Genomic DNA, 26,602 nt, shown 5'->3' with positions numbered 1-26,602 from the left:
GATTGAATACCCTGGCCTCTCCCTCCTCCTACCTTCTAATCCGTTCTGGTGTCTCCCACTGATGAAACTCAGCCAGAAGCCACAGGCCAAGGGAGTCTATGGCGACAGTTAATCTGGGTCCCACGGCCAGGCGAAAAGGGAGACAGAATGGATCTGGAGGGACAAATGCAGGCTACTTATTTGGCACAAAACTTTATTTGCACCATTTCATTTAATAACCCAAGGAAGCAAGTTAACTAACTTAAGGAAGCAAGTGCTAATGCAATCCCCATCTTGCAGATGAACAAATTGAGGCTGGAGAGGTAAAGCAATAATGACAGGGTCCAGGTTTGAAGGAGACTCAGACTCTTAGCCTCTATTCCTCCCTGTCTGGCAAACAGGCCAGCAAGAAGCAGGCAGCAGGGGTTCCTTCAGTGTGCTGCTTCCACAGAATAGTTGAACAAGTAAAGTTATGCGCTGGGAACTTGTTGTTCCTTATTTACAAGACTGCACACAGCCTTCCTGTTCCTCCCAATTACTATTCTTCTGGCCAAAGACTCCCTGGATAGGGAAGGAACTCAGCCCAAAATCCGCAAACATGTTCAGAAAGCAGCCAGGGAATCATTGTTGGATCCCACAAGGAGCCCTCTTACCATCGGCCCTCTACCCCAGCTGACCCAGAGACTCCCTGCCAGACCACTGAGTGTATTTTGATGAGTTAAATGAAAACAACAACTATAACCAAAACAAATCCAAACTGCATGGGTCCTGGGGGAAAGAAAAAAAAATCAGAAAAGTTGGACACTTCATAACTCCTTCCTTTGCACATTCTTTTTTTTTTTTTTTAAGTGACTACATTTGATGTAGGATGCAGAATTCCTAGAGGGTGTTCTAAAAACTTAAAAACTTAGAGTTCTAAAGTGGACCCTTTGTTAAAGCCTTCTTAATGCCATAGGAAGGTTTCCATGATTTAGAGTTTTTATGATATTGATACATGCCAAAAACAATTTAATCACATCACAGATATGACTGAGTATGTCTACTCATACTAAGGAGAAATGCCACTTCTCTGATTATTGGCCTGCTGTTTGTATGGACCTGTTCTATGCATACTTTGCAATGGTTCACATCCTATAATTACAGCACCAACATTTCCTTCAGGGCAATATAAAAAACACACTCCAAGTTAAAAATCATTCCCATCTCTATCCATTCTCTTTTGGAGGGAACATAAAAGAACATCAAGTTTTTTGTTGTTGGTTTGAGTTTTGTTTGAGCCTCACCCTGTTGCCTGCACTGGAGTGCAGTGGCACGATCATAGCTCACTGAAGCCTCAAACTCCTGGGCTTAAGAAATCCTCTCGCCTTAGCCTCCTGAGTAGCAAGGACTACAGGTGTGCACCACCACACCCAGCTGGAACATCCAATTTTGATATCATTATATGAGCCAACCCACCTACCACCTCCACTAAACAGTATGAGGCAGGCCAATGAAGTCCCCACTCTCAGGGAGAGCTCACTGCCACACAGATGACCAGGGAGGGCTATGCTGGGAAAAGTCTATGGAGCTTTGGGGACCCAGAGAAGTGGGGTCACAGGGAATCTGAGAAGGCTTCCTAGAGGAAGTAACATCTAAGCTGAGGCTGAAAAGTCAGGTAAGAGTGAGACGGGAAAATAAGAAGGTACAGGGGTGTTCCAGGCAGAGCAAACAACAGGTGTTTTGGAAGCCTTAGAAAGAACAGCAAGCATGACCCGTTCAGGGAAAGATGGAGAACAAAGCTCAAGTGTATTGATGGTGAAAGAAGAGGCTCAGGGGATGGGTGTAGCTGGTCATGGAAAGCCCTTAGCCACTTTAAGGAATCAGAACTTTCTCCTGAGACCAGTGGGAGGCATGCAGGCATTTTAAGTGAAGAAGCAACGTGGGTAATTTTTTTTTTTTTTGAGACAGAGTCTGGCTCTGTCCCCCAGGCTGGAGTGCAGTGGCACCATCTCGGCTCACTGCAAGCTCCGCCTCCCGGGTTCATGCCATTCTCCTGCCTCAGTCCTCCCGAGTAGCTAGGACTACAGGCGCCCACCACCACGCCCTGCTAATTTTTTTTTTTTGTATTTTTAGTAGAGACAGGGTTTCACTGTGTTGGCCAGGATGGTCTCGAACTCCTGACCTCGTGATCCGCCCACCTCGGCCTCCCAAAGTGCTAGGATTACAGGCTTGAGCCACCGTGCCCGGCCGCAACGTGGGTAAATTAAAAAAATATATCACTTTGCCGCCGGGCACAGTGGCTCACGCCTGTAATCCCAGCACTTTGGGAGGCTGACGCGGGCGGATTACGAGGTCAGGAGATTGAGACCATCCTGGCTAACACGGTGAAACCCCATCTCTACTAAAAATTCAAAAAATTAGCCGGGTGTGGTGGTGGGTGCCTGTAGTCTCAGCTACTCAGGAGGCTAAGGCAGGAGAATGGCATGAACCCGGGAGGCAGAGCTTGCAGTGAGCCGCGATGGCGCCACTGTACTCCAGCCTGGGCGACAGAGTGAGACTCCGTCTCAAAAAAAAAAAAAAAATTAGTTTGCAACAGGATACAGAAAAATCAAGAGGGATTTTTCAGCCTCTTCTTTATAACTTTTTTTTTCATGACTTTAAGAAAGTAATATGTATCACTGTTGTGATAAAAATAAAAACCAGTAAAGCTATTTTTGTTCTTTATATTTTAAAAACCCATTCTGACAAAAGACTTGAATAGACATCTACTGAAGAAGATATACAGATGGCAAGTAAGCATGTGAAACATCGTACATTATTAGGGAAATGCAACTTAAAACAGCAATGAGATGCCACTATACACCTGTTAGAATGGCCAAAATCTGGAACATGGATAACACCAAATGCTAGTGAGGATGTGAAGTAACAGAACTCTCACTCATTGCTGGTGGAAATGCAAAATGGTGCAGCTACTTTGGAAGACAGTTTGGCAGTTTCTTACAAAACCAGACCTACTCTTAACATACGATCCAATAATCACACTCCCTGGTGTTTACCCAAAGGAGTTGAAAACTTACATCCACACAAAACCTGCACCCAGGTGTTTATAGGAATTTTATTCATGATTACTCCAACTTGGAAGCAACCAAGATGTCCAGGTGAATGAATAAATAAACTATGATACATCCAGACAGTGGAATATTATTCAACCCTAAAACAAAATGAGCTATCAAGCCACGGAAAGACATGGAGTTAAACTTAAATGCATATTACTAAAGAAAAGAGACCAATCAGAACATTTGATTACATGACGTTCTGGGAAAGGCAAAACTATAGAGACAGTATAAAGATCAGTGGTTGCCAGGGGTTAGGCAGATGAACAGGCAGAGGAAAGCAGATTTTTAGGGCAGTGAAACTGTTCCGTGTGATATTGCAATGGTAGTGCTAGGGTTTGTATGTGGTTTGTTTGGCCCCACCAAGTCTCATGTTGAAATTTGATCCCCAGTGTTGGAGGTGAGGCCTTATGGGAGGTGTTTGAGTCATGGAGGTGGATCCCTCATGAATGGTGGTAATGAGGGAGTTTTCACTCTTAGTTCCCATGAGAACGGATTCCTGCAAAGAGCCTGGCACCTTCTCTCTTTCTTGCCTCCTGTCTCACCATGTGATCTGTATATATTGGCTCCCCTTTACCTTCTGCCCTGAGTGGAAGCTTCCTGAGGCCCTCATCAGAAGCAGCTGTTGGTGCCGTACTTTTATTTTTATTTGTGTTTATTTATTTTTTTTGAGACAAAGGCTCGCACCGTCTCCCAGGCTGGAGTGCCATGGTGCGATCTCAGCTCACTGCAACCTCTACCTCCTGGGCTCAAGAGATCCTCCTACCTCAGCTTCCTGAGTAGCTGGGACTACAGGCATGCACCACCACATCTAGCTCATTTTTTTTTTTGTATTTTTGGTAGAGACAGGGTTTCACCACGTCGCCCAGGTTGGTCTTGAACTCCAGAGCTTGAGTGATCTGCCCACCTCGGCCTCCCAAATTGCTGGGATTACAGATGTGAGCCATGATGCCCGGCTGCCATGCCTTTGTGTAGTACCAAGAGTGAGCCCTAATATCAACTATGGACTGGTGATGATGCTGTGTCAATGCAGGTGTATCAACTGTAAAAAATATCCCATGCTGGTGGAGGATGTTGGTAGTGGGGGAGGCTGTGCCTATGTGAGGACAGGGGATATATGGGAATGCTATATTTCTGCTCAATTTTGCTGTGAACCTAAAACTGCTCTAAACAATAATGCCTATTAAGAAAACAAAATAAAACAATAAAAAAACTCCACAAGAGGAAGAAGGTAAGACAAGGGGTAGTAAGAGCCTGCAGAGGTTGTGGCAGGGATCTAGCCCCAGGTGTGGGGCCTGGGCTGGGGCCTAAGCTGGGCAGAGGCAGTCGGGCTGGGTAGAAGGGATTCAGAATCATTCACAGGAGTTAGGCTGCTTGGATGGTGGGAGGGCAAGGAAGAGGAGTGCACTGAAGCTTCTTGCTTAACTAGCAATGCGGTGCCATGAACAGAGATATGATGAACCACCTTCAGTATGATAGGCAGTGCCTATAGGCCAGAGATTGCACCAGAAGATGGAGAGGGAAGGAGGAGACCTTATAACTGACTAAAACAAGAGAAATCACATTTTATTCTTTTATTTAAGAGAGGTCCTGTTGATTTATCGTTTTTCTGTTTTACGCATCACTTATAGGACATAATGCCATGAGTAACCCATATACAGAAAATTCGCAGCCTGAACTGGCTTTGGGGAAGACCAAGGCACATTTGGAGGAGAAGGCCAGCCCTAAAGGCTGTAAGTGACATTCCTGTTGATAAAGGGCAGAGCAAAAGCAAACTGAGAGAGGAGATGCAAAGACAAAAATTTCATGCAAAGGATGGGTGTGTTCAGAGGCTGATGAGCTGCAGGTTGCAGAGAGGCCCTATCATGGCCCTCTGTTATTTGTTCTGTCTGCTCCCTTCTCTGGTGGTAGCACACCTGCCACTCCTCATCATCCTGGTATGGACGTGGTTTTTCTCTGCCCTGACCCCAGTCCATTCTCCACCCTGCTGTGCCCCACTCTGTGCTCAAGGAGACTGACTCCTGTAGACTGAATCCCCTGGTTCCCTGGCCGGCTGGCTTCTGATTGGGCCCTGCAGGAGATTGAGGGGAAGAGGAGGGAGAGGATGGGCTGTTTGTTCCCTGTTCCCTCCTTGCCTTGCAAAGCTTGTGCTGTGCCTGAGAGACCACAGCAGCCCCAACCCCCTGGCCCCAGGCCTGATGGCTCCTCTAAGGGTTCTCCACCCTTGGCCCTGCAAACTTAGACATGGTCATGACTTCCCTCTATTGCTAGTCCCTGGGTGCTAGAATATTCTTTGGTAGTTCCCTTAACCCTACTCACATGGCTATGAATGTTCCCTTCATTAAAGTCTCCTCAGGCAAACATTTCAGGGAGAAATTGTGTTCTTGAGAAGCACAGAGATTAACAAAGGCTGTCAATGACCATTGTAGACCAAGGTGGGAGGGCAGGGCCACTCCCTGCTGTTGGGAGGAGTGGGGGAAGGTGGGGAATCCTACCCAAAGCTGCACTCATCTGCTGGCTTGCAAGTAGATTATCCAGAGCCACAGACAAAACCCATGGGTAGAGACAGACGCTGACTCCTTGCAGGTAGACAGCATTGGTGAAGGCTTCGAGGAGGAAGATGGCCCTGGTGGGCCACCTTCGACCCTTTTGGGTCACTCTGTCAGAGTGGAGCAGGGATGGGGGAGGGAGGAGGCATGGGGTGGGAGGAATGCAACACAGAGGCGTGGGACAGACAGAGGGGTAAGGAGTCTGCGGCAGCCTTGGTGGACAATGGTGAAGACCTGACCTAGGGAAGTGGCAGAGACGAGGGAGAGCATCTGAGAACTATTCAGGAGATAGCCTCAACGTCCCGATGTTCAGTCTTATGTTGAGTTTGAGGGTGAGGGAGGCAATGACAGTTCATGTTCTGGAGCGGGTTCCTGAGTAGATGGAGATGCTGGCCACAGTAAGGGGCAGGACTGGTCAGGGCAAGGAGCTGCTTTCTGTTGTGGACAGATTAATGTATGGGCCTGGCCACCTTTCATATGAACAGAATCATACACCGTGTGGTCCTTTGTGACCGGCTTCTGTCACTTAGCATAATGTTCTCAAGGTTCATCAATGTTGTAGGAGGAATCACTGCTTCATTCATTTTAATTGCAAAATAATATTCCATTATATGGAAGTAGCACATTTTATTTATCCATTCATTTATTGGTGGACATTTGGGTTGCTTCTGGTTTTTGGCTGTGACAAATGATGCTGGTGCAAACATCTGTATACAAGTTTTTGTATGGACATCCATTTTTGTTTCTCTTGGGTATATACCTACAAGTACAGTTGCTAGCCAGGAGTACAAATGGTAATTCTATGTTTAATACTGTAAGGAACTGCCAGACTCTTTTTACAAAATGCTTCTCTATTTCTAGTAACATTTTTTTTTTTTCCTTTCAGCAATCTCACTTCTTTTTTTTTTCTCATAGTTTTTTTTTTTTATTATACTTTAGGTTTTAGGGTACATGTGCACAATGTGCAGGTTTGTTACATATGTATCCATGTGCCATGTTGATTTCCTGCACCCATTAACTCGTCATTTAGCATTAGGTATATCTCCTAATGCTGTCCCTCCCCCCTCCCCCCACCCCACAGCAGTCCCTGAAGTGTGATGTTCCCCTTCCTATGACCATGAGTTCTCATTGTTCAATTCCCACCTATGAGTGAGAACATGCGGTGTTTGGTTTTTTGTCCTTGCGATAGTTTACTGAGAATGATGTTTTCCAGTTTCATCCATGTCCCTACAAAGGACATGAACTCATCATTTTTTATGGCTGCATAGTATTCCATGGTGTATATGTGCCACATTTTCTTAATCCAGTCTATCGTTGTTGGACATTTGGGTTGGTTCCAACTCTTTGCTATTGTGAATAGTGCCGCAATAAACATACGTGTGCATGTGTCTTTATAGCAGCATGATTTATAGTCCTTTGGGTATATACCCAGTAATGGGATGGCTGGGTCAAATGGTATTTCTAGTTCTAGATCCCTGAGGAATCGCCACACTGACTTCCACAATGGTTGAACTAGTTTACAGTCCCACCAACAGTGTAAAAGTGTTCCTATTTCTCCACATCCTCTCCAGCACCTGTTGTTTCCTGATTTTTTAATGATGGCCATTCTAACTGGTGTGAGATGGTATCTCACTGTGGTTTTGATTTGCATTTCTCTGATGGCCAGTGATGATGAGCATTTCTTCATGTGTTTTTTGGCTGCATAAATGTCTTCTTTTGAGAAGTGTCTGTTCATGTCCTTTGCCCACTTTTTGATGGGGTCGTTTGTTTTTTTCTTGTAAATTTGTTTGAGTTCATTGTAGATTCTGGATATTAGCCCATTGTCAGATGAGTAGGTTGCAAAAATTTTCTCCCATTCTGTAGGTTGCCTGTTCACTCTGATGGTAGTTTCTTTTGCTGTGCAGAAGCTCTTTAGTTGAATTAGATCCCATTTGTCAATTTTGGCTTTTGTTGCCATTGCTTTTGGTGTTTTAGACATGAAGTCCTTGCCCACACCTATGTCCTGAATGGTATTGCCTAGGTTTTCTTGTAGGATTTTAATGGTTTTAGGTCTAACATTTAAGTTTTTAATCCATCTTGAATTAATTTTTGTATAAGGTGTAAGGAAGGGATCCAGTTTCAGCTTTCTACATATGGCTAGCCAGTTTTCCCAGCACCATTTATTAAATATTTTAAAGTCTTTTTGTTTGATATTAGCATAGCAACCCTATCTTTCTTCTGCTTATCCCTTGTCTTTTAAAAAAGATGATTTTATCAGAAATGCATATAGCCATAAGTAATATATTACATGATTTAGTTATGCATATTTGAACTTCATAAAAATAGTGTCACACTATAAATGTAGTTACTTGGACTTTTCACTCAGTATGCTATTTCTAAGACCCACCTATGTTGTTGTATGTAGCTACAGTATAATTTATGTTCTCTGCTGTATAATATTCCATGGCATAACCCCACCATAATTTGTTGATTCATTCTCCTGTAAGTGGCTATTTGGCATGTTTCCAGTGTTTTGCTATGACAAATTTATTGCTGCTATAAACATTTTTATACGCCTCTCCTGATATAAGAGTTTCTCTTGTTCTCAGAGCAACTAGCAATATAACTATTAGCTAGGAACTTGTTAGAAATGCGACTTCTCAAGTCCCACCCAAGACCTACTGAGTCAGAAACTGTAGGATAGGCCCAGCAATCTGTGTTGTAATAAGCTCTCCAGGTGACTCTGATATCTGATAAAGTTTGAGGTCCACTGCGCTAGGGTATAAAGTAGGAGTGAAATTTCTAGATTGCAGACAATCAGATGTTTTCTGAAGTGGTTGTTCCATGTTTTCATGGAAATCCACCCACTCAGCACTTAGTATTGTCAGACTTCTTTATTTTGCCCACTGGGTGGGTCAGTCTGACTGGTCTTCCCTACAGAGAGGCACAGGTGTGGCCGTTGATTTCTTCTCCCTGCCTGTCCTCCCATCCTGCCCTGTCTAGGGAGCCAGAGCCACACCACGCATGCTGACCCCTCGGCTGTCACTGTGGATGAAGCGTTCTTCGGTGTGGTTTGTTTTGACAGGAATACATGCACCACCTGCTCGCCCTGGAGCATCGCGCTGAGGAGCAGTTCCTGGAGCACTGGCTGAATCCTCACTGCAAACCCCACTGTGACAGGAACAGGGTTCATCCTGTGTAAGGGGATCAGGACCAGCCTCGGTACATCTCCTTCTCTCTCCCAGGCCTCTGTCTGAGGGAGTGGCGGGGGACAGCATGGCATGGGCTGGGAGACTTTCTGGACCATGCCTCAGGGAGGCCAGCTGGTTAGCTGGTTATGGGTTTGGAGTGGGGGTGGCAAGAGTGAGGCAGGAGACGTAGTGGGGAGCCAGGTTGAGAGGAGCACTGGGGGACAAACGGGGGAGTCCAACTTTTATTGAATCACAAAGTGATCCAAAATGGGGAGGGATGTGACCCTATTTGCCATGCAGAAAAGCTCTCTCTGGACCCCAAATGTGGAGAAGTGTGTTTTGTTGAGACTTGGGTCTCTTCAGGTGGGCTCAGCATTTGTGGAGTCAACCTGTGACATCTACCACGATCGTCACCACTGTCATCAGGATCAACAACTTCTTTCCCAGATCTCACTCCTGTTCCCCACTGCCTTCCTGCAGCCTTCAAGGCTACCAATCTGCCCAGCCCACCCTCTGTCTTTCCCTTTCCCTGGGGCTTCTGTTTTCATCCCACCAGCAGGGGACTGCCCAGCTTTCCCCCCACACCCTGCATGCCCCCAACTCTGTACCTCTGTGCCTAGATGAGGCTGTTTGCTTCTCCCTGTCTGTCCTCATCATCTTCCCCCCTTTCCAAATCCTGTTAGATAAGGTAGCAAAATTCCTTCAGAGGGTAAGCCCAGTGAATTTCATTTCTCCTCTGTAAGTTTTATGGACCAAGCAGGACAAGATACAATCAGGTAGTTTATCTTTGTGGTTAAGAGAAATCTTATACCTTTGTTGTTTATTTTGTGCTACTGTGAATTGACACAGGGGCACTCCTATTAACCACTCTTTATAATGTAACATAAATTGCCTCATATGATCCTCTTAATACCCTGGTGTCATTGCAGGGCATGCACTTTAACCCCATTTTAAAGAGGAGCTAATTGAGCATGATTAAGCTACTAACTCAGGCTAAGCAGTGGTTGGTATGCTAGGCTTCTGACTACTGTAAATCTGCATGCTTTATGTGGACTGTGTTGCACAGTCCTGTGTGTGTGTGGGCATGGAATCACTCTGAGGGAGCTTTCACAGATAGTGAGAGGATCACCTGCTGGCAGTGGAATAAAAGTTCTGCTTTTGGGGGGTAGGGATGGGCTACGTCCCTCTTCTAATTCTTCCAGCTGCTGGAGCTCTATTCTGGGTCAGGGTTCTGGTGTGCCTGGGCTTGGCTCCCAACTTCCAGGGTGCTGGCCTCCCCTGCACCAAGGGCCTTTGTCTTTTAGCACTGGAAGCCCTCACTTGGCTTCTTCCAGAAAACAGCACTGTGGAGTAATTGGATGCGTAGGCACTGGCTCTGGAACTGGCCAGAGCTGAGTTTGACTTTCTGATTTCCAGCTCTGTGCCCTTGGGCAAGTTGCCTAACCTCACTGACTCTTTGCTTCTGCCTCTGTAAGTTGGGGTAATAATGATGTCTAGGGAGCCTGGTGCATAGTAAATGACTCTAAAAATAAAAGCACTTATTACTGTTGTGCCGTTGAAGTTAAAGGAGAGGTTCCTGGGTTCAGCCCCACAGTAGTACCCTCCAAGGGTGACTGAGGCCTCTGATTCTTGGTAGGACAGGCACTGCTAGTGAGCTTGGGTGCCTAGCTCCTGCAAACACAGGGTTCTGCAGAGGCCTCAGTCCAGGCAGCTCCCACTTACATAAAGACAAGGAAGCGGTGGCTGGAGAAATGTGTTAACTTGGAATTGGGAGTCAGACAGCCTTCAGCTAATGAGTCCTCCAGTCACTGGCTGAATAATCTTAGAAAAAAATGCCTAATTGAATAGTTTCCTCATTTGTAAAATGAGGATGGTAATGGCTCCTTCCTTATGATTCTAGGATTAAAAAAGTCAATGTCTGGAAAATAGTTAGTGTTGCCCTGGCACACAAAGGAAGTGCTCAGAAAATGATAGCTGGATGGTGTTTGTTCTTCCTTGGTCTACTCTTCCTCTTCCTTAGTCTCCTCCTTTTCCCCTCTCCTCCTCCTTCTTGTTCTCCATCACCATCATCACAATCACCACCACCAACATCATCACCATCACTACCACCATCACCATCACCATCACCACCATCATCACCATTACCCTCAGCACCATCACCACCATCACTAACCATCACCCCCACCACCATCACCACCACCATCACCACCATCACCACCATCACCATCACCACCACCACTATCACCACCATCACCACCATCACCATCACCACCATCACCACCATCACCACCACCACCATCACAACCATCACCATCATCACCACCACCACCATCACCACCATTATCACCATCACCCCACCACCATCACCACCATCACTAACCATCACCCCACCACCATCACCACCATTATCACCATCACCCCACCACCATCACCACCATCACCATCATCACCACCACCATCACCACCATTATCACCATCACCCCATCACCATCACCACCATCACCATCATCACCACCACCATCACCACCATTATCACCATCACCCCACCACCATCACCACCATTATCACCATCACCCCCACCACCATCACCACCACCACCACCACCATCACCTCCATCATCACCACCACCATCACCATCACCACCACCACCACCACCATCACCACCATCACCATCACCACCATCACCACCTTCACCACCATTATCACCATCACCACCATTATCACCATCACCCCCACCATCACCACCATCACCATCACCACCACCACCACCATCATCACCACCACCATCACCACCACCATCACCACCACCACCACCATCACCATCACCATCACCATCACCATCACCATCACCATCACCATCACCACCATCACCACCTTCACCACCATTATCACCATCACCACCATTATCACCATCACCCCCACCATCACCACCATCACCATCACCACCACCACCACCATCATCACCACCACCATCACCACCACCATCACCACCACCACCACCATCACCATCACCATCACCACCACCATCACCATCACCATCACCATCACCATCACCACCATCACCATCAACCCCATCATCACCATCACCACCATCACCATCACCCCCACCACCATCACCACCATCACCATCACCACTACCACCACCACTACCACCACCACCACCACCATCACCATCACCACCACCATCACCACCACCACCACCATCACCACCATCACCACCACCACCATCACCACCACCATCACCATCACCATCACCACCATCACCATCACCATCACCACCATCACCATCACCACGATCACCACCACCATCACCACCACCACCGTCACCATCACCACCACCACCGTCACCATCACCACCACCACCACCACCACCACCACCATCACCACCACCACCACCACCACCACCATCACCACCACCACCATCACCACCATCACCATCACCACCACCACCACCACCACCACCATCACCACCACCATCACTATCACCACCACCACCACCACCATCACCACCACCACCACCATCACCACCACCATCACCATCACCACCACCATCACCACCACCATCACCACCACCACCATCACCACCACAATCACCACCATCACCATCACCACCACCACCATCACGATCACCCCCATCATCACCATGACCACCACCACCATGACCACCACCACCACTCTCACCATCATCACTGTCACCACCACCACCATCAACACCACCATCACTACCATCATCACCATCACCACTACCAACATCTCCACCACTACCACCACCACCACTCTCACCACCATCATCACCCCCATCATCACCATCACCATCACCACTATCATCGTCGTCACTACTGCCACCATCATCACCATCAACCCCATCATCACCATCACCACCATCAGCACCATCACCACTATCACCACCATCATCATAATCATCATCACCACCACCATCATAATCATCACCATCACCACCACCACCACCACCACATCATCATTATCACCACCACCACCACCACCACCACCACATCATCATTATCACCACCACCACCACCATCATAGCCATCATCACTATTACCACCACCACAATCACCATCATCACCATCACTGCCACACCATCATCATCACCACCACCACCACCACAATCATTAAAATTATCTTAATGTTATTTTCTTGTTCTTTTTCAGCAAGCATTTTAATAGACAACAAGCTGGACAATGTTGAAACAAGACAAGGCTGCTTCTTTCACTTGTTTTTAAATTGCAGAAATGGATGTCTTCAGACCTCGTGAACTGTGGGCATATCAAAGATTGCCTTGGAAATGGCAAATATATATACTGCTTCATTTTACTAACTTGCATAAATCACTAAAACCAATAGCTTAAATCATAGACACCTTCCAAAGTTCTTCCCATCAGTTTGCAAGAGTGGGAACAACCAGAATCTTACCTGGGGTTGATGGAGCTGGAACTCCCAGACCAGGAGTTGGGGCAGTCTGCCTGCCCTAAGGAATTTGGGGAATCTTTGTTCAGAGTAGTGAAGCATACCACTTGGGGTTGCTGAGTTGTTTTGTCTTCTATTTTTTTCCTCTTCTTTTCTGCCCTAATAAACATTGGTATTAAATTTACTTTTAGTGGTCTCTTCCTTTCTCTCTCTCTCTCTCTCTCTCCCTTTTTATTTTTTTGAGATGGAGTCTCACTCTGTCACTCAGTCTGGAGTACAGTGGCATGATCTTGGCTCACTGCAACCTCCGCCTCCCAGGTTCAAGTGATTCTCCTGCCTCAGCCTCCCGAGTAGCTGGGACTACAGGTGCACACCACCATGCCCAGCTAACTTTTGTATTTTTAGTAGAGACGGAGTTTCACCATGTTGACCAGGCTGGTCTCGAACTCCTGACCTCAGGTGATCCATCCGCTTTGGCCTCCCAAAGTGCTGGGATTACAGGTGTGAGCCACTGCGCCCGGCCTCTTTCTTTCTCTATAAGTAGTGAAACAGAGATTTCCCTCTCTTGTTTATCTTTGCAAATCCAGTATCAGAAAGCTTACTGTTCTTTGAATGAATGAAAATACAAACTCCCAGCAATTTTGCACAAGGGTTATATATATATTTATATACATACATATATATATGAGATTATTTGCCTAAGGCCAGCTCTGGAAATAGGGCCACTGCTTAATACCAGTTATACACCCTGGTCTTTTAGCAAAGGCAACATTTCTTGTGAAAAGTGGGTTGTAGTTCCTGTATCCCAGAGGCCCTCACCTGCCCCACAACCTCGGAATCAGATTGGATAATTAGAGGCCAAGAAAAGCAGAAATTTGGAGGGCAAGGGAAGGTGGGCCAAATAGTTCTGGGGAAAGAAGAATCTGGCATCCTCAAAAAAAAGGTAAGGAGTGATGCCCACACACCCTGGGCTACAGAGGAGGGCTTGTCCCAAGGGAGGTTGGGTGGTATATTAGTTCATTATTGCATTCCTATAAAGACATATCTAAGACTGGGTAATTTATACAGAAAAGAGGTTTAATTGGCTCACAGTTCTGCAGGCTGTACAGGAAGCATGATGATGGCACCTGCTTGGCTTCTGGGGAGGCCTCAGGAAACTTACAATCATGGTGAAAGGTGAAGTGGGAGCAGTCACATGGCCAGAGCAAGAGCAAGAGAAGAAGCGGAAAGATGCCACACACTTTTAAACAACCAGATCTTGTGAGAACCCACTCACTATTGTGAGAACAGTACCAAGGGGATGGCACTATACCATTCATGAGAAACTGCCCCCATGATCTAATCAGCTCCCACCAGGCCCCACTTCCAACATTGGGGATTAAATTTCAACATGCGATTTGGGTAGGGACATAGATCCAAACTATATTAGGTGTGTTCATCTAGGGATAAAGGTACTGAATCTCTCAGTAATAACAATACCAACATTTTGGGTCAAACTCTGTACAGATGGTCCCTGAGTTCTGGTGGTGTGAAAGTGATACGCCCTCAGCCAAAACCATACTTCAAGAACCCATACAACCATTCTGGTTCTCACTTTTAGTACAGCATTCAATAAATTACATGAGCTCTTCAACACTTACTATAAAATAGGCTTTGTGTTAGATGATCTTGCCCAACTGTAGGCTAATGTAAGGGTTCTGAGCACATTTACAGGCTAAGCGGTGATGTTTGGTAGATTAGGTGTATTAAATGCATCTTCAATTTCCAGTGGGTTTATTAGGATGTAACCGCTTTGTAAGTCTAGGAGCATCTGTACTATCCCCAACTTATAGAGGAGGAAACTGAAGTTTACAGAATTTAGGCAGTGTATTAGTTTCCTATTTTGACTGTAATTACTTAGTGGGTTAAAACAACACATTAATTATCTTATGTTCTGTATGTTAGAAGTTCAGGAGTCTCCTGGGTTAAATCAATGTGTCAGCAGGGCTGCATTCTTCTCCTCTCTGGAGGCTTTTGGGGTGAATCTATTTCCTTGTCTTTTCCAGCTACCTGCCTTTCTTAGCTCATGACTCCTTCCATCTCAAAGCCACCAGTGATGAGAGCCTCACATCATATCACTCTGCCTTTCTCTTTTGCCTCCATCTTTCACTTTTAAGGACCTTTATGATTACATTGGGCCCTTTAGATAACCCAGAATAATTTCTCTATCTTAAGGTCAGTTGATTAACAACTTTAATTCCACCCACAATGCTAATTCCCCCTTGCCATATAAGGTAACATTTTCACAAGTTCCAGGGATTAGGACATGGACATCTTTGGGGAAGCCATCATTCTGCCTACCCTAGGCAGTTTGTTCAGGTTCGTACCGCTGGTGGGTAGAGGACCTGGGATTTGAACCTGGGAAGCCCCTCACTACTATGCCCGCCCTCCCCCCATCCACAAACACTCTGCACCTCTGCCCTAAACCTGATATTCTTATGCCTTCAATGAAGTAGTTTTCTAAACCGAGTTCCTTAAGGAATGAGGATGTGTCTTACTAAGACTCAACTGCACTCCTTACCTAGCTGGGATGTCATCTGAGCACAGGCACCTTCCATGGGCTCTGATATTTAGTGCCAGGACTTACCCAGGGTACATGGAACAGTGGTGGACAGAAGGCTCCCTCCTCCACCTCCCCACCTGCCTCTCAGAGTGGTTTACAAGAAGTAGGAGCTGAATCCCTGCATGTGGGACAGAGTGCACAGGAACGAGACTAACAGGTCCCAAAAAAGAGAAGGAGGGAAGCAGAATTAAAAATAAATGAGACCCACAGGAAGCCAGGGTCCTGCATCCAGGAAGAGAAGGAAGGGCTTCCTTTAGGTTCTAAGGACCCCGGGTATGGCGCACATATCAGGGGCAAAAACTTCCTTTAAGAACAAAAAGGATTCTTCAGTCACATGCAGCCTGGTTCTCAGCCTCCTCCCCTTGACACACAAAATGCATGTGTTTACCCAGAACACACTCTCCTGAGGCCCACAGATGAAGGGGCTGAAGTGCAGCAATTCACAGTAAGCTTGCTGCAACTTCACACCCCGTTTGCCCACCACCAAAGTTTCTCAGAAGGCAGGTGAGTGACAGAAATCTTGAAAGTGGTGGACAGCAGTAATTCATAATCCAGGCTTGGAGCCAGACTGCCTGCATTCAAATTCTGGCTCCACTGACTAGCTGTGTGTCCTTGTGCAAGCTGATTAACCTCTTTGGGCCTGAGTTTCCTTACTGTAGAATGGGAATGATTATAGTACTTAGTTCAAAATGCCATTGTGATAATTAGTTTATCGGGTGAGCACTCCATGAAGCTAGCTATTACTGTTTTTAAAATTCTTGGGCATTATTCTGTTAAGACAAATGGTCTGTCTCTGTCTCTCTCTATATTTTTTAAAAAACTATTATTTTGAGAAGAAGTGGAGAGTGTTTGGGAGACCTAGAGTCAAAAGGCCTCCCTACTTGAGAAAGGGTTGCCTTATTTACAGTATTGCATTTTCCTATCTATGAACCTGGTCTGTTTCTCCATTTACTTAGGCCATTTTTATGTCTGTCATTAAAATTTTGTAATTTTCTTTGTAAATATCATATATATATTTTCAAAACAGCACTAATCCTAGATACATTATGGATCTTTATGAATTATAACTGGAATTTTCTTAAATTTACATTTTCTAGTTGGTTATTCTAGTATGTGTAGGAATAATATTGATTTTTATATATTGTTCGTATCCAAAAGCATCCCTCCTGGGAAGGTTCTATGGTGGAGCAGAAACAACTTTACCAAGAGCACCTCCAGTGGGGCAGCTCATAGGCCTCCGAGCTACTGGCAGAAGCATTCAGTCTTACTGACTAATACATGTGCTTCCTGAAACAGGCAGAGACCATTGGCTCTTATGGTCTGGGTTTGGGGTCAGAAAAAATGGGCAGAAGGATTTCCAGAGGGAATTGCATTTCATATTTCATCTAACCAACACTGAGACCCTTGCAAAAAAGTGCTTATTCTTCCTAGAGGTTCGAAGAGAAATAAGATCCCAGTTCAAATGAACTTACTGTCTAGTGGTGGAGACAGATATATAAGCAGGTAGCTGCTCTATAGATCAGGGGTTGGCAAACTTTTTCTGTAAAGGGCCTGATAGCAAGTATTTTTGTCTTGTGGGCCATGTCATCTCTGTCATACAACTACTTTGCTATTGTATTTGTAAAGCAGCCAAAGACAATAAGTAAACAAATGGGCATGGCTACTATATAGAGGGGTAAGTAGGGGACAAGAATGGGGTAAATGGTGGACTGGAAAGAAACCTAGTTTTCGAGTAAGACAGATTCTAATTGTAATTTAACCTTCTGCTGAGTGGTGTCACTGGGTGAATCACTTAATTTTTCCAAGTCTACTGCTCCCCTATCTTTATATGGGATAGTCATATTGGTCTCTATGTTGCTGGGAGTATTAAATGGGACAACTGCTAACATTCTATTGAGCCCTTGAAATGTACCAACCACCATGCTAATTCCTTCACTGTATTCATTTAAGCTTCGCAATAATCCTGTGAGGTAGGTACAATTATTATCCCCATTTTACAGATGTGGGCTTTTGAGGTTTCGTGATGGACCCAAAGTCATTAAGTCACAAAATTAGGAAGTGACTTGACCCAGAAGCCACAGTGTTAGCTCTGTGCTGTGCTTCTTTCTCAGGGCCCATAGAAAGTGTCCATCTCAGAGGCTGGCACACGTGAGCTGGCCAAAAAACATCACAGTAGTTCCCCCATCTGTGGTTTCTCTTTCTGAGGTTTCAGTTACCCAAGGTCAACCACAGTCTGAAAACATTTAATGGAAAATTCCAGAAATAAACAATTCATCAGTTGTAAATTACGCGCCGTCCTGAGTAGCGTGATGAAATCTCACGCCATCCTGCTGCTTCCTGCCTGGGGCATGAATCACTCCTCTGTGTGTACTACCTGCCCTGTTAGTTATTAGCTGGCTCGATTATCAGAGTGACTGTCAGGTGGCATTATGGCAGTGCTTGTGTTCAAGGAACCCTTCTTTTACTTAATAATGCCCCCACATTGCAAGAGTAATGACACTGGCAATTCAAATACGCCAAAGAGAAACCATAATGTGCTACCTTTAAGTGAAAAGGCGAAGGTTCTCAACTTAGTTAAGAAAAAAAAAGTGTGCTGAGATTGCCAAGATCTGTGGTAAGAGCAAATCTTCTTTCTGAGAAATGTGAAGAAGGAAAAATAAATTTGTGCTAGTTTTGCTCTTGCACCTTGAACTGCAAAAGTTAATGGCTACAGTGAAAAATGCTTCGTTAAGATGGAAAAGTTCTAAAACGTGGGTGGAAGATGTGAACAGAAATGTGGTCGGCAATTGGGTTCAGTACTATGCTTGGTTTCAGACATCCACTGGGGGTCCTGGCATCCCCCGTGGATAAGGGAGGTGGCTGTTGTTTGCTGGAGCAGTAGCTGAGAGGCACAGACAATTTCTGTGTACTGTATCTCCATGCCTAGCTCATTGCTCTGCACATAGGTAGCACTCACTAATATTTATTTGTTGAGTGGTGAGTTCTTTCCGTGTCCTGCCCTGCCCCACCCCAGCACCGAATTGCAAACATGGTACTATGATAACTCTTTCTCTGAGGCAGGGGGTTAGGGATGGCTCAAGACAAGGCATTACTGGAAGCTTACTTAGCAGGAGGGGTAAGAAGCCGTCTTCCAGGTGGGAAAGGGGAGGAAGGGCATTTCAGTCCAAAGGAAAATCTCTTTGCAAAGGTGCACTTTGCTATGCCACCTGGACTTTGTTCCAAACCCTTACTCCTCCTTCCTCTGGCAGCTTTCTGTCATGGACAGTAGTCTGATGCCAGATGCTGGCTGGCCTTGATTGCTTTTGGCTTCTGGATCTGGTTTCTTGGTTTGTTTGTTCTTTGCTTATTTATTCCCTATGTGTTAGGCACTGCGCTAGGTACTGGATACTCCTCCTGAAACTCCCACTGAAACAGAGGCCAGAATGGAAGAACACATTGTGTGCGGAATGTTAGGAAGGAGCAGTCGAGATGACCAGGTATGTGGCCATTGACAGGTACCCACCCAGAGCTGCTTGTCAGGAAAGGCTCTAGGAAGAGGGGGTACCTTCAGTGATGTGTCAAGGAATTATGACAAAGGAGATGGAGATGGGGATACAAGGCAGGGAAGGGTGGGGGTAGAATGAGTGGCACCGGATGGAGGTGGAGAGAGTTGTTGCAGGCAGAGGCAGCAGCAAGTGCAAAGACCCTGAGGTGGGGAAGGAGCAGGTTTGTCCTAGGAGCTTCCAGAAGATCACCGTGGCTTTCCCTAAAGTGAGGGGAGAGTGTCTGCAATGAGCCTGGGAGGCAGGCAGGGGCCAGGTTTATGGGCCTCACAGACCTTTATAAGGAATTTGGATGTTATCCCAATGATACAGGGAAACAGATGGGCGTGGAGGCAGGAAGCCACAGTGAGTTCTCTGATTTCAAATCAGAACATGAGTCTACTCCCACGATCCAGCAAGTGTCATACAACCAAGTTACCCTCCCCCAAAACCTGTAAACTCACCTGAGAGCAAACAAGCTCCTGCTTCAGAGGTTCTTCAATTGATTAAAATTGACAACTTATTTCTTGTGAGGTTCAGTTTTCAGGTGGTTGAAATCTCTCTCTCTCTCTTTCTAATTACATGTGGGCCCTGCCTTTCCTCCATCCAGGTCATGTCGATATGTGTCTTGTCTTCTCTTGTGGTTTAATGGGTAGCTACAGCTTCTGTTCTCAAAATGTAGCCCCCAGGCAACCTGTTAGACATGCAAACTCTCAGGCCCAACTCAGATCTTCTGTTACCAGAAAGGGGTCTCGACCCAGACCCCAAGAGTGGGTTCTTGGATCTCATGCAAGAAAGAATTTACAGCAGGTTGCAGAGTACAGTGTAGTGAAGATAGTTTATTAGAGACTGCTCTATTTCAGAGTAGGCTGTCCTCCAAAAGCAAGAGAAGGAACGCCCCTACCTCAAATACAGTGCTTGCTTGTACAAGATAACAGAGCCAAAAATAATGGCCTTATGTGCTTTACTACAAAGGCTCATGACAAGCTTGTGACAGGCTGTTAGTATTGTTATTCTCTTGTGTAACTATTGATTTTTACAAAAATTTATGAACATACTGTTATCTCTAAAGCAAAACCTATTCTTAAACTAAGAATGCTTTTTGTTCTTAAGATATTGGGACATTAGGAGATTTCCTTAAGTTCTGAGTCCTGTTCTATTAGTAAGCATCATTAATCTGTTCCCTCAGCCATAAACATCTTGTGACCAGGAGTGCGTAGCCTCCTGGGATTGTAACCCAGCAGGTCTCACTTTCTTCAGTTCTTATTCAAGATGGAGTTACCCTGGTTTGGATGTCCGTGACACTTCTGAATCAGAAACTCTGGGGCTGAGGCCCAGCGATCTGGGTTTTCATAAGCCCTCCTGGTGATTCTGATGCATGCTGGAGTTTGGGAACCACCAGCATAGAGCTTCCTGAAGCTTCATGTGTGGAAAGAACCTGGGGCTGACAAGAAACAACAGATGCTGTTGAGGATGTGGAGAAGTAGGAACGCTTTTACGCTGTTGGTGGGAGTGTAAATTAGTTCAACCATTGTGGAGGACAGTGTGGCAATTCCTCAAAGATCTAGAACCAGAAATGCCATTTGACCCAGCAGTCCCATTACTGGGTACGTACCCCCCAAAATATAAATCATTCTATTATAAAGATACATGGATTCATATGTTCATTGCAGCACTATTCGCAGTAGCAAAGATATGGAATCAACCAAAATGCCCATTAATGATAGACTTGATAAAGAAAATGTGCTACATATACACCATGAAATACTATGCAGCCATAAAAATGAACAAGAGCATGTCCTTTGCAGGAACATTGATGGAGCTGGAAGCTGTTATCCTTAGCAAACTAATGCAGGAGCAGAAAACCAAACACCACATATTCTCACTTACAAGTGGGAGCTGAACAATGAGAACACATGGACACAGGGATGGGAGCAACACACACTGAGGCCTGTCAGGGGGTGGGATGGGGGAGGAAGAGCATTAAGAAAAATAGCTAATGCATGCTGGGCTTAATACCTAGGTGATGGGTTGATAGGTGCCTCAAACCACCATGGCACACATTTACCTATGTAACAAACCTGTACATCCTGCACATGTACCCTAGAACATAAAATAAAAATTAAAAACAAGGAACCTGAGACTGAGACCTGGGAGACCTGGGTTCTCATCTCCTTTACTTATTTCTTTAAAAAATAAAAAATATATTCTGAGACCCACTGTGTACCTTGTACTGCTCTAGGCTCTAGGAGTGCAGTGATGAACCAGACAGACAAGGCTGATTTAAAAAAAAAAGGTTGTAAAATTCATATAACATAAAATTAACCATTTTAACCATTTTAACGTATACAAATCGGTGTTTAGTACGTTTGCAATATTGCACAACCATCACCACCATTTATCCCAGAACTTTTTTTTTGTTTGTTTGTTTTTTGAGACGGAGTCTTGCCCTGTCTCTCAGGATGAAGTGCTGTGGCGCGATCTCAGCTCACTGCAACCTTTGCCTCCTGGGTTTAAGCAATTCTCTGCCTCGGCCTCCCGAGTAGAGTAGCCGGGACTATGGGCGCGTGCCACCGTGCCCAGCCAATTTTTGTATTTTTAGTAGAGACTGTGTTTCACCGTGTTGACCAGGCTGGTCCTGAACTCCTGAGCTCAGGTGATCCACCCGCCTCGGCCTCCCAAAGTGTGGGGATTATAGGCGTGAGTCACTGCACCTGGCCTATCCCAGAATATTTTGCTACCCCCAAATGAAACCCCATACTCATTAAGCAGTCACCCCCCAGTTCTCCCTCCTTCCAGCTCCTGGCAACCACCAATCTACTTTCTATCCTTATGCATTTGCCTATTTGGGGTATTTCACATAAGTTGAATCATATAATATGTGGCCTTTTGTATCTGACTTCTTTTACTTAGCACTTGTTCTTAAGGGCAGCAATATTGTAGCATGTATCAGTACTTCATTCCTTTCTAGGACTGAATAATACTGCATTGTATGGTTATACCACATTTTATTTATCCACTCATCCGTTGATAGACATTTGGGTTGCTTCCACCTTTTAGCTATTGTGAGCCATGCTGCTATGAACATTCTTGTACAGGTTTTTTTTGAGAACCTGTTTGCAATTCCTTAGGGCATATACCTTGGAGTAGAATGGCTGGATCAAATGGTAATTCTCTGTTTAACTTTTGAGGAACCAACAAACTGTTTTCCACAGTGGCTGCCCCATTTTACATTCCCATCAGCAAGGTACAAGGGTTCCAATTTCTCTATGCCCTTGTCAACAACTTATTTCCCCCGCCACCCCCTTTTTTACATTAAAAATTAAGCCATATGGGTGTGAAGTGGTAGCTTACTGTGGTTTTGATTTGCATTCCCTTAACAACTAATAATGTCAGTATCTTTTCATGTGCTCATTGGCAATTTGCATATTTTCTTTGGAGAAATGTCTATTTAAGTCCTTTATCCATTTACAAATTCTGCTGATGTTTTTGTAGTGACTAGAGTACAACTTATTCAGGGTGAAATCTTGGACAGGTTACTGAACCTTTCCTGCGTCAGTTCCCCCTTCTGTAAAATGAGGGTTAAGGACGGCACCCACAGTAAAGGGTGGTTGTGAAAATTTCATGGCTCACTGTGAGTAAAGCTTTTGGAACTTTGCTTGGGACATTATCGGTTTGCACTCTGTAATTGATACCCCTTATTATACATGAGATGAGTCTAACAATAGTAACTGAATAAGAAATTGCCAGAGATTAATACCTGCTGGGAAGTAAATAAAACCGTGATGCAACAGAGTGACTGGAAGGCTATTTTAGGTTGGGTGGACAAGGAAGGCTTTTCGGAGGAGGTGACATTTGAGCTGACACCGGAATGACAGGAAGGAGCCGACTGTGTGAAGACCCATGTACAGGAAGGGCATTTCAGGCTGAGGGAATGGCTCAGGGAAAGGTCTTAGGCAGGAACAAGCCTGGCCAGTTCAAGGGGCTGCTTGAGAGAAGGCCAGAGCTGCTTGGGTGGGGGATGAGGAGGCTGGGCTTTCTGCGCGTGGAGTCCTGGCTGACAGTAACAGCGTGAGAAGGGATAAGCTTTGGAGTCAGGAAGCCAGGGTTGTAGGTCTTTGCTTATTAGTTAGGAAAACCTGAGACACATTACCTAGTCCTTTTGGAAAAGGCTTCCATCTTCTCATGTTAAAATGGAGGCTGGTTTTACCTACTTCATGGGGCTATATGAAATGCAAATAAGAAAAACTAAAGTGGGGACACACATTTTAGTTGGTATTAATCACATCACTGTGGAGTAGGGGCTGCTCGGTTGCAGTTAGCTCATCCCCTTGTCCTGGCCAAAAAGAGAACATGCAGTGTGGGTGTGTCTGAAAACGTGTTTTCACGGAGTGCTAGGGGACCTGTGTTTCTCTGCGGCAGTGTTGTGGTTCTTGCAACTCGCTTAGCCTCCCTCCTGCCTTCACACCTTCCTTGGACTTTCCCTCAAGGTCCAGTCCAGTTCAGCTTTTATTAAGCACCCACTGTGCGCCAGGCGTGAATGAGGCTCTGAAGGTGATGACACGGTCTATGTCTTCAAGGAGTTTATCAGACACCTCTTCCACAAGTTGCATTCCTTTTGTGGCAGCCAGAATTATTGCTGCCTGTCCTGCATTGCTGTAGCACTTCATGCTTAGGGAACAAAGGAGGTACACGCAGAACAGTTTGGGTTTTTGAGCCCGTGATGTGCAGACTAGAATCCTGGTCTCCTTTTAACTAGTATCCATGGGGTACACACACAGACACACACACACACACACACACACACACACACACACACAGCCCAGTGCAGTGGCTGAGAGCACTCTGAAGCCAGGCTGCCTAGATTAAACGCTAGACTCACGCTCACTAGTTACTTAACCTCTCTGTGCCTCGGTTTTCTCATCTGGGAAACGGAGGTTATAGTAGTACTTACAGGGTTGTGATGAGGATTCCACACAGGTAATTTTAATATAGGTAAAGCACTAGAAGAAAGTCTGGCAGACAAGTGCTATGTAAACATTTGTTTATTAAAATCAACACAAATGAATAAAAACATGAACTTTGTGACCTGGACAAGCCATGTGACAGCTGGGGCCTCAGTTTCCAAATCTGGGGCTACCATCAGGCTCCAAGGGATAACCGTGTGCACAGTGTCTGGTACTGGGAGTCTCCACAAACGCCACCCCCTTCCTTCCTCTCAGCCGTGTGTCACACTGGGACCCTGTCTGTCTTTCCCGTCACTCCTCCAGAGCAGAGGCACGTGCCTGAGCAACAGCACAGAGGCACACTGCTTAAGGTTCTCAGGCATCTGTGTTCTCTGGAATTGGACAAGGAGAGCAGAAATTGCTTCTCTGGTTTGGAGGAGCAAATGGACATGGGGTGTATGTGCGCGCGTGCCTGCATTGGGGCGGGCGGTGGAGACACAGCACCGGCCACACCCCCGCCAGTCCACACAGAGCTGCTCTGTGCGAAGAGCGACTTGACTGCGACTCTGGCCGCCCAGAGCGAGGGCGGGCGCGGGGGCTGCGAGGGCCCAGCCGGCCACTAGGGGTCAGTGTGTGTCCGCCGCAGGCGCCCGCGCGCCGCTTACCTGATTGGGGCAGGCGCCCGCTGACAGTTCTTGACAGTTTGCAACATTTCCTGCCTAACATTAAAAAAAAAAAATTAATTAATGTATCTTTCTCCGTAGTAAAGAAGGGAGCCCAGACAACCGAAATAACAAGCCAGCTCTCTTTGCAGGAAAATGCAGAAGGCGGTTAAACCGTCCCGTCCTTTGCATTCCTGGGCTGGAGGAATAAGGATCCAATTGTGGTTTCTGCCCTGGTTATCTTGGTGCCGCCGAGGGGGCCACCGGGGAAAATCTGCTGAATTCTTCCTTTTCTATTTTCTGCCTCGGCGAGGGGGAGGGCGTTAATGCCGGTTGGCAGTTACATGAAACTGAGATGGATGGTAATGGGGTGTGTTAGCAAACAAGGGCAGGAAATAAAGTGTCATATTTTCTGGAGGGTGAACCGCTCCCCGGAGACAGAGCTGCACCAGGCGTCTGCAGAGGAGACACTTTGAAGGAAAAAAAAAACCCTGTATAATCTCTCTCTCTCTTCACTTTCCTATGCCTCCTTGCTGAGACATAACTTCAGTTTTATCCTCAGTCTACCTAACAGGCAAATAACAGGGCACAAAAAAGAAAAGAAAAACCCACTTAGATTTCCACTTCAATGTTCAGTACTTATTCTCTTGTCTCAAGCTGAGTCTGGAGGTAAAGAGAACTTCAGGACTTGGAGGCAGACTTCACAACATCAGAGCTACCTGCCTGGAATCTCGAACTGAGTGTCCCTGGAATCAACTGTGTGTGGTCATCAAGGCCCATCCCCAATCCTACCCACTCGGCAGATAGGATGCCCTGAAGCTGCCTGCTTGCCGTTGCTTTGTACACGTGGGAAACACCCTCACCCCATTCCTGCATTCCCGTCACCCTCCTCCAAGGCACCCTCTCCGATTCTTTTTGCAAAGACTCAAGACTCCTACCCTCCTGGCAGCCTGCCTCCCCCACTGTCTCTTTCTCTGGAGGATGAGCTCTTTGAAAGCCTGGCTACTGTCTCATTCTTCTTTGTAGCCCTAGCACCTGACACAGTTCCTGGTGCATTGTTAGGAGGTGCTTAATATATGTTTGTGAGTGAATATATGATATCCCGAACTCCTCTGCTAGAAATAAGGGCCAGTGCATACTGAATATGTCATATCTCCGTCCTAAATGCTTTGCATGCTTTCTCTCATTTAATCCTTACACCAGCCCTGTGAGATAGGAACTAGAGATGATATCATCATCATCATCATCATCATCATCCCATTTTACAGATTGGAAAGTTTATCCTTAGCGGGGGCAACCGATTTGCCCACAGTTACAGAACCTGGCAGCTGCAGAGCAGGAAGGCAGACCCATCAGTCGATGCTTCAGACCTCTCTCTCCTTGGGCAGCATCTAAATCCCTTGCATGGCATTTCACACTTACTAATTTGTTACTGTAAATACATTGTGCTCTTGTTTGATCTCCTTGCAAAAATGTAAACTCCTTGAGGCCAGCACTGTGGCTGTGGTTTCTCTGGCCCTCAAGAGAGAAAAGACCAATTAGGGCAGTGGTCTGAGTCCTCTGGAAGTGGGCCTTTGGGTTTGTCTTTGCTTTGGACTGAATGGATCTCCATGGGGCCTGACTACTTCTGAACTGTGGAGTTTGAGTTCCTGG

At 45.9% G+C, this 26,602-nt stretch overlaps 1 protein-coding gene across 2 annotated transcripts in view; it reads left to right on the top strand.

Annotated features, from left to right (window-relative positions):
* C20H17orf67 (chromosome 20 C17orf67 homolog) overlaps window positions 1-13,402 on the top strand; it is a 46,325-nt gene extending 32,923 nt beyond the window's left edge. For both annotated transcript variants that reach the window (XM_063628451.1, XM_055258571.2), the window contains exons 5-6: window positions 8,685-8,821; window positions 12,963-13,402. In XM_063628451.1, coding sequence (XP_063484521.1) covers window positions 8,685-8,801 — 117 coding nt within the window. In that variant the 3' untranslated portion in view covers window positions 8,802-8,821; window positions 12,963-13,402. The remainder of the gene's footprint in view (window positions 1-8,684; window positions 8,822-12,962) is intronic.
* The last annotated feature ends 13,200 nt before the right edge of the window (window positions 13,403-26,602 follow it).

The sequence above is a fragment of the Symphalangus syndactylus genome, chromosome 20 (assembly GCF_028878055.3).
Source record: "Symphalangus syndactylus isolate Jambi chromosome 20, NHGRI_mSymSyn1-v2.1_pri, whole genome shotgun sequence".
Classification (NCBI taxonomy): Eukaryota; Metazoa; Chordata; class Mammalia; order Primates; family Hylobatidae; genus Symphalangus; species Symphalangus syndactylus.
The sequence above is the reverse complement of the archived record's forward strand: the minus strand, read 5'-3'. Positions and strand labels throughout refer to the sequence as shown.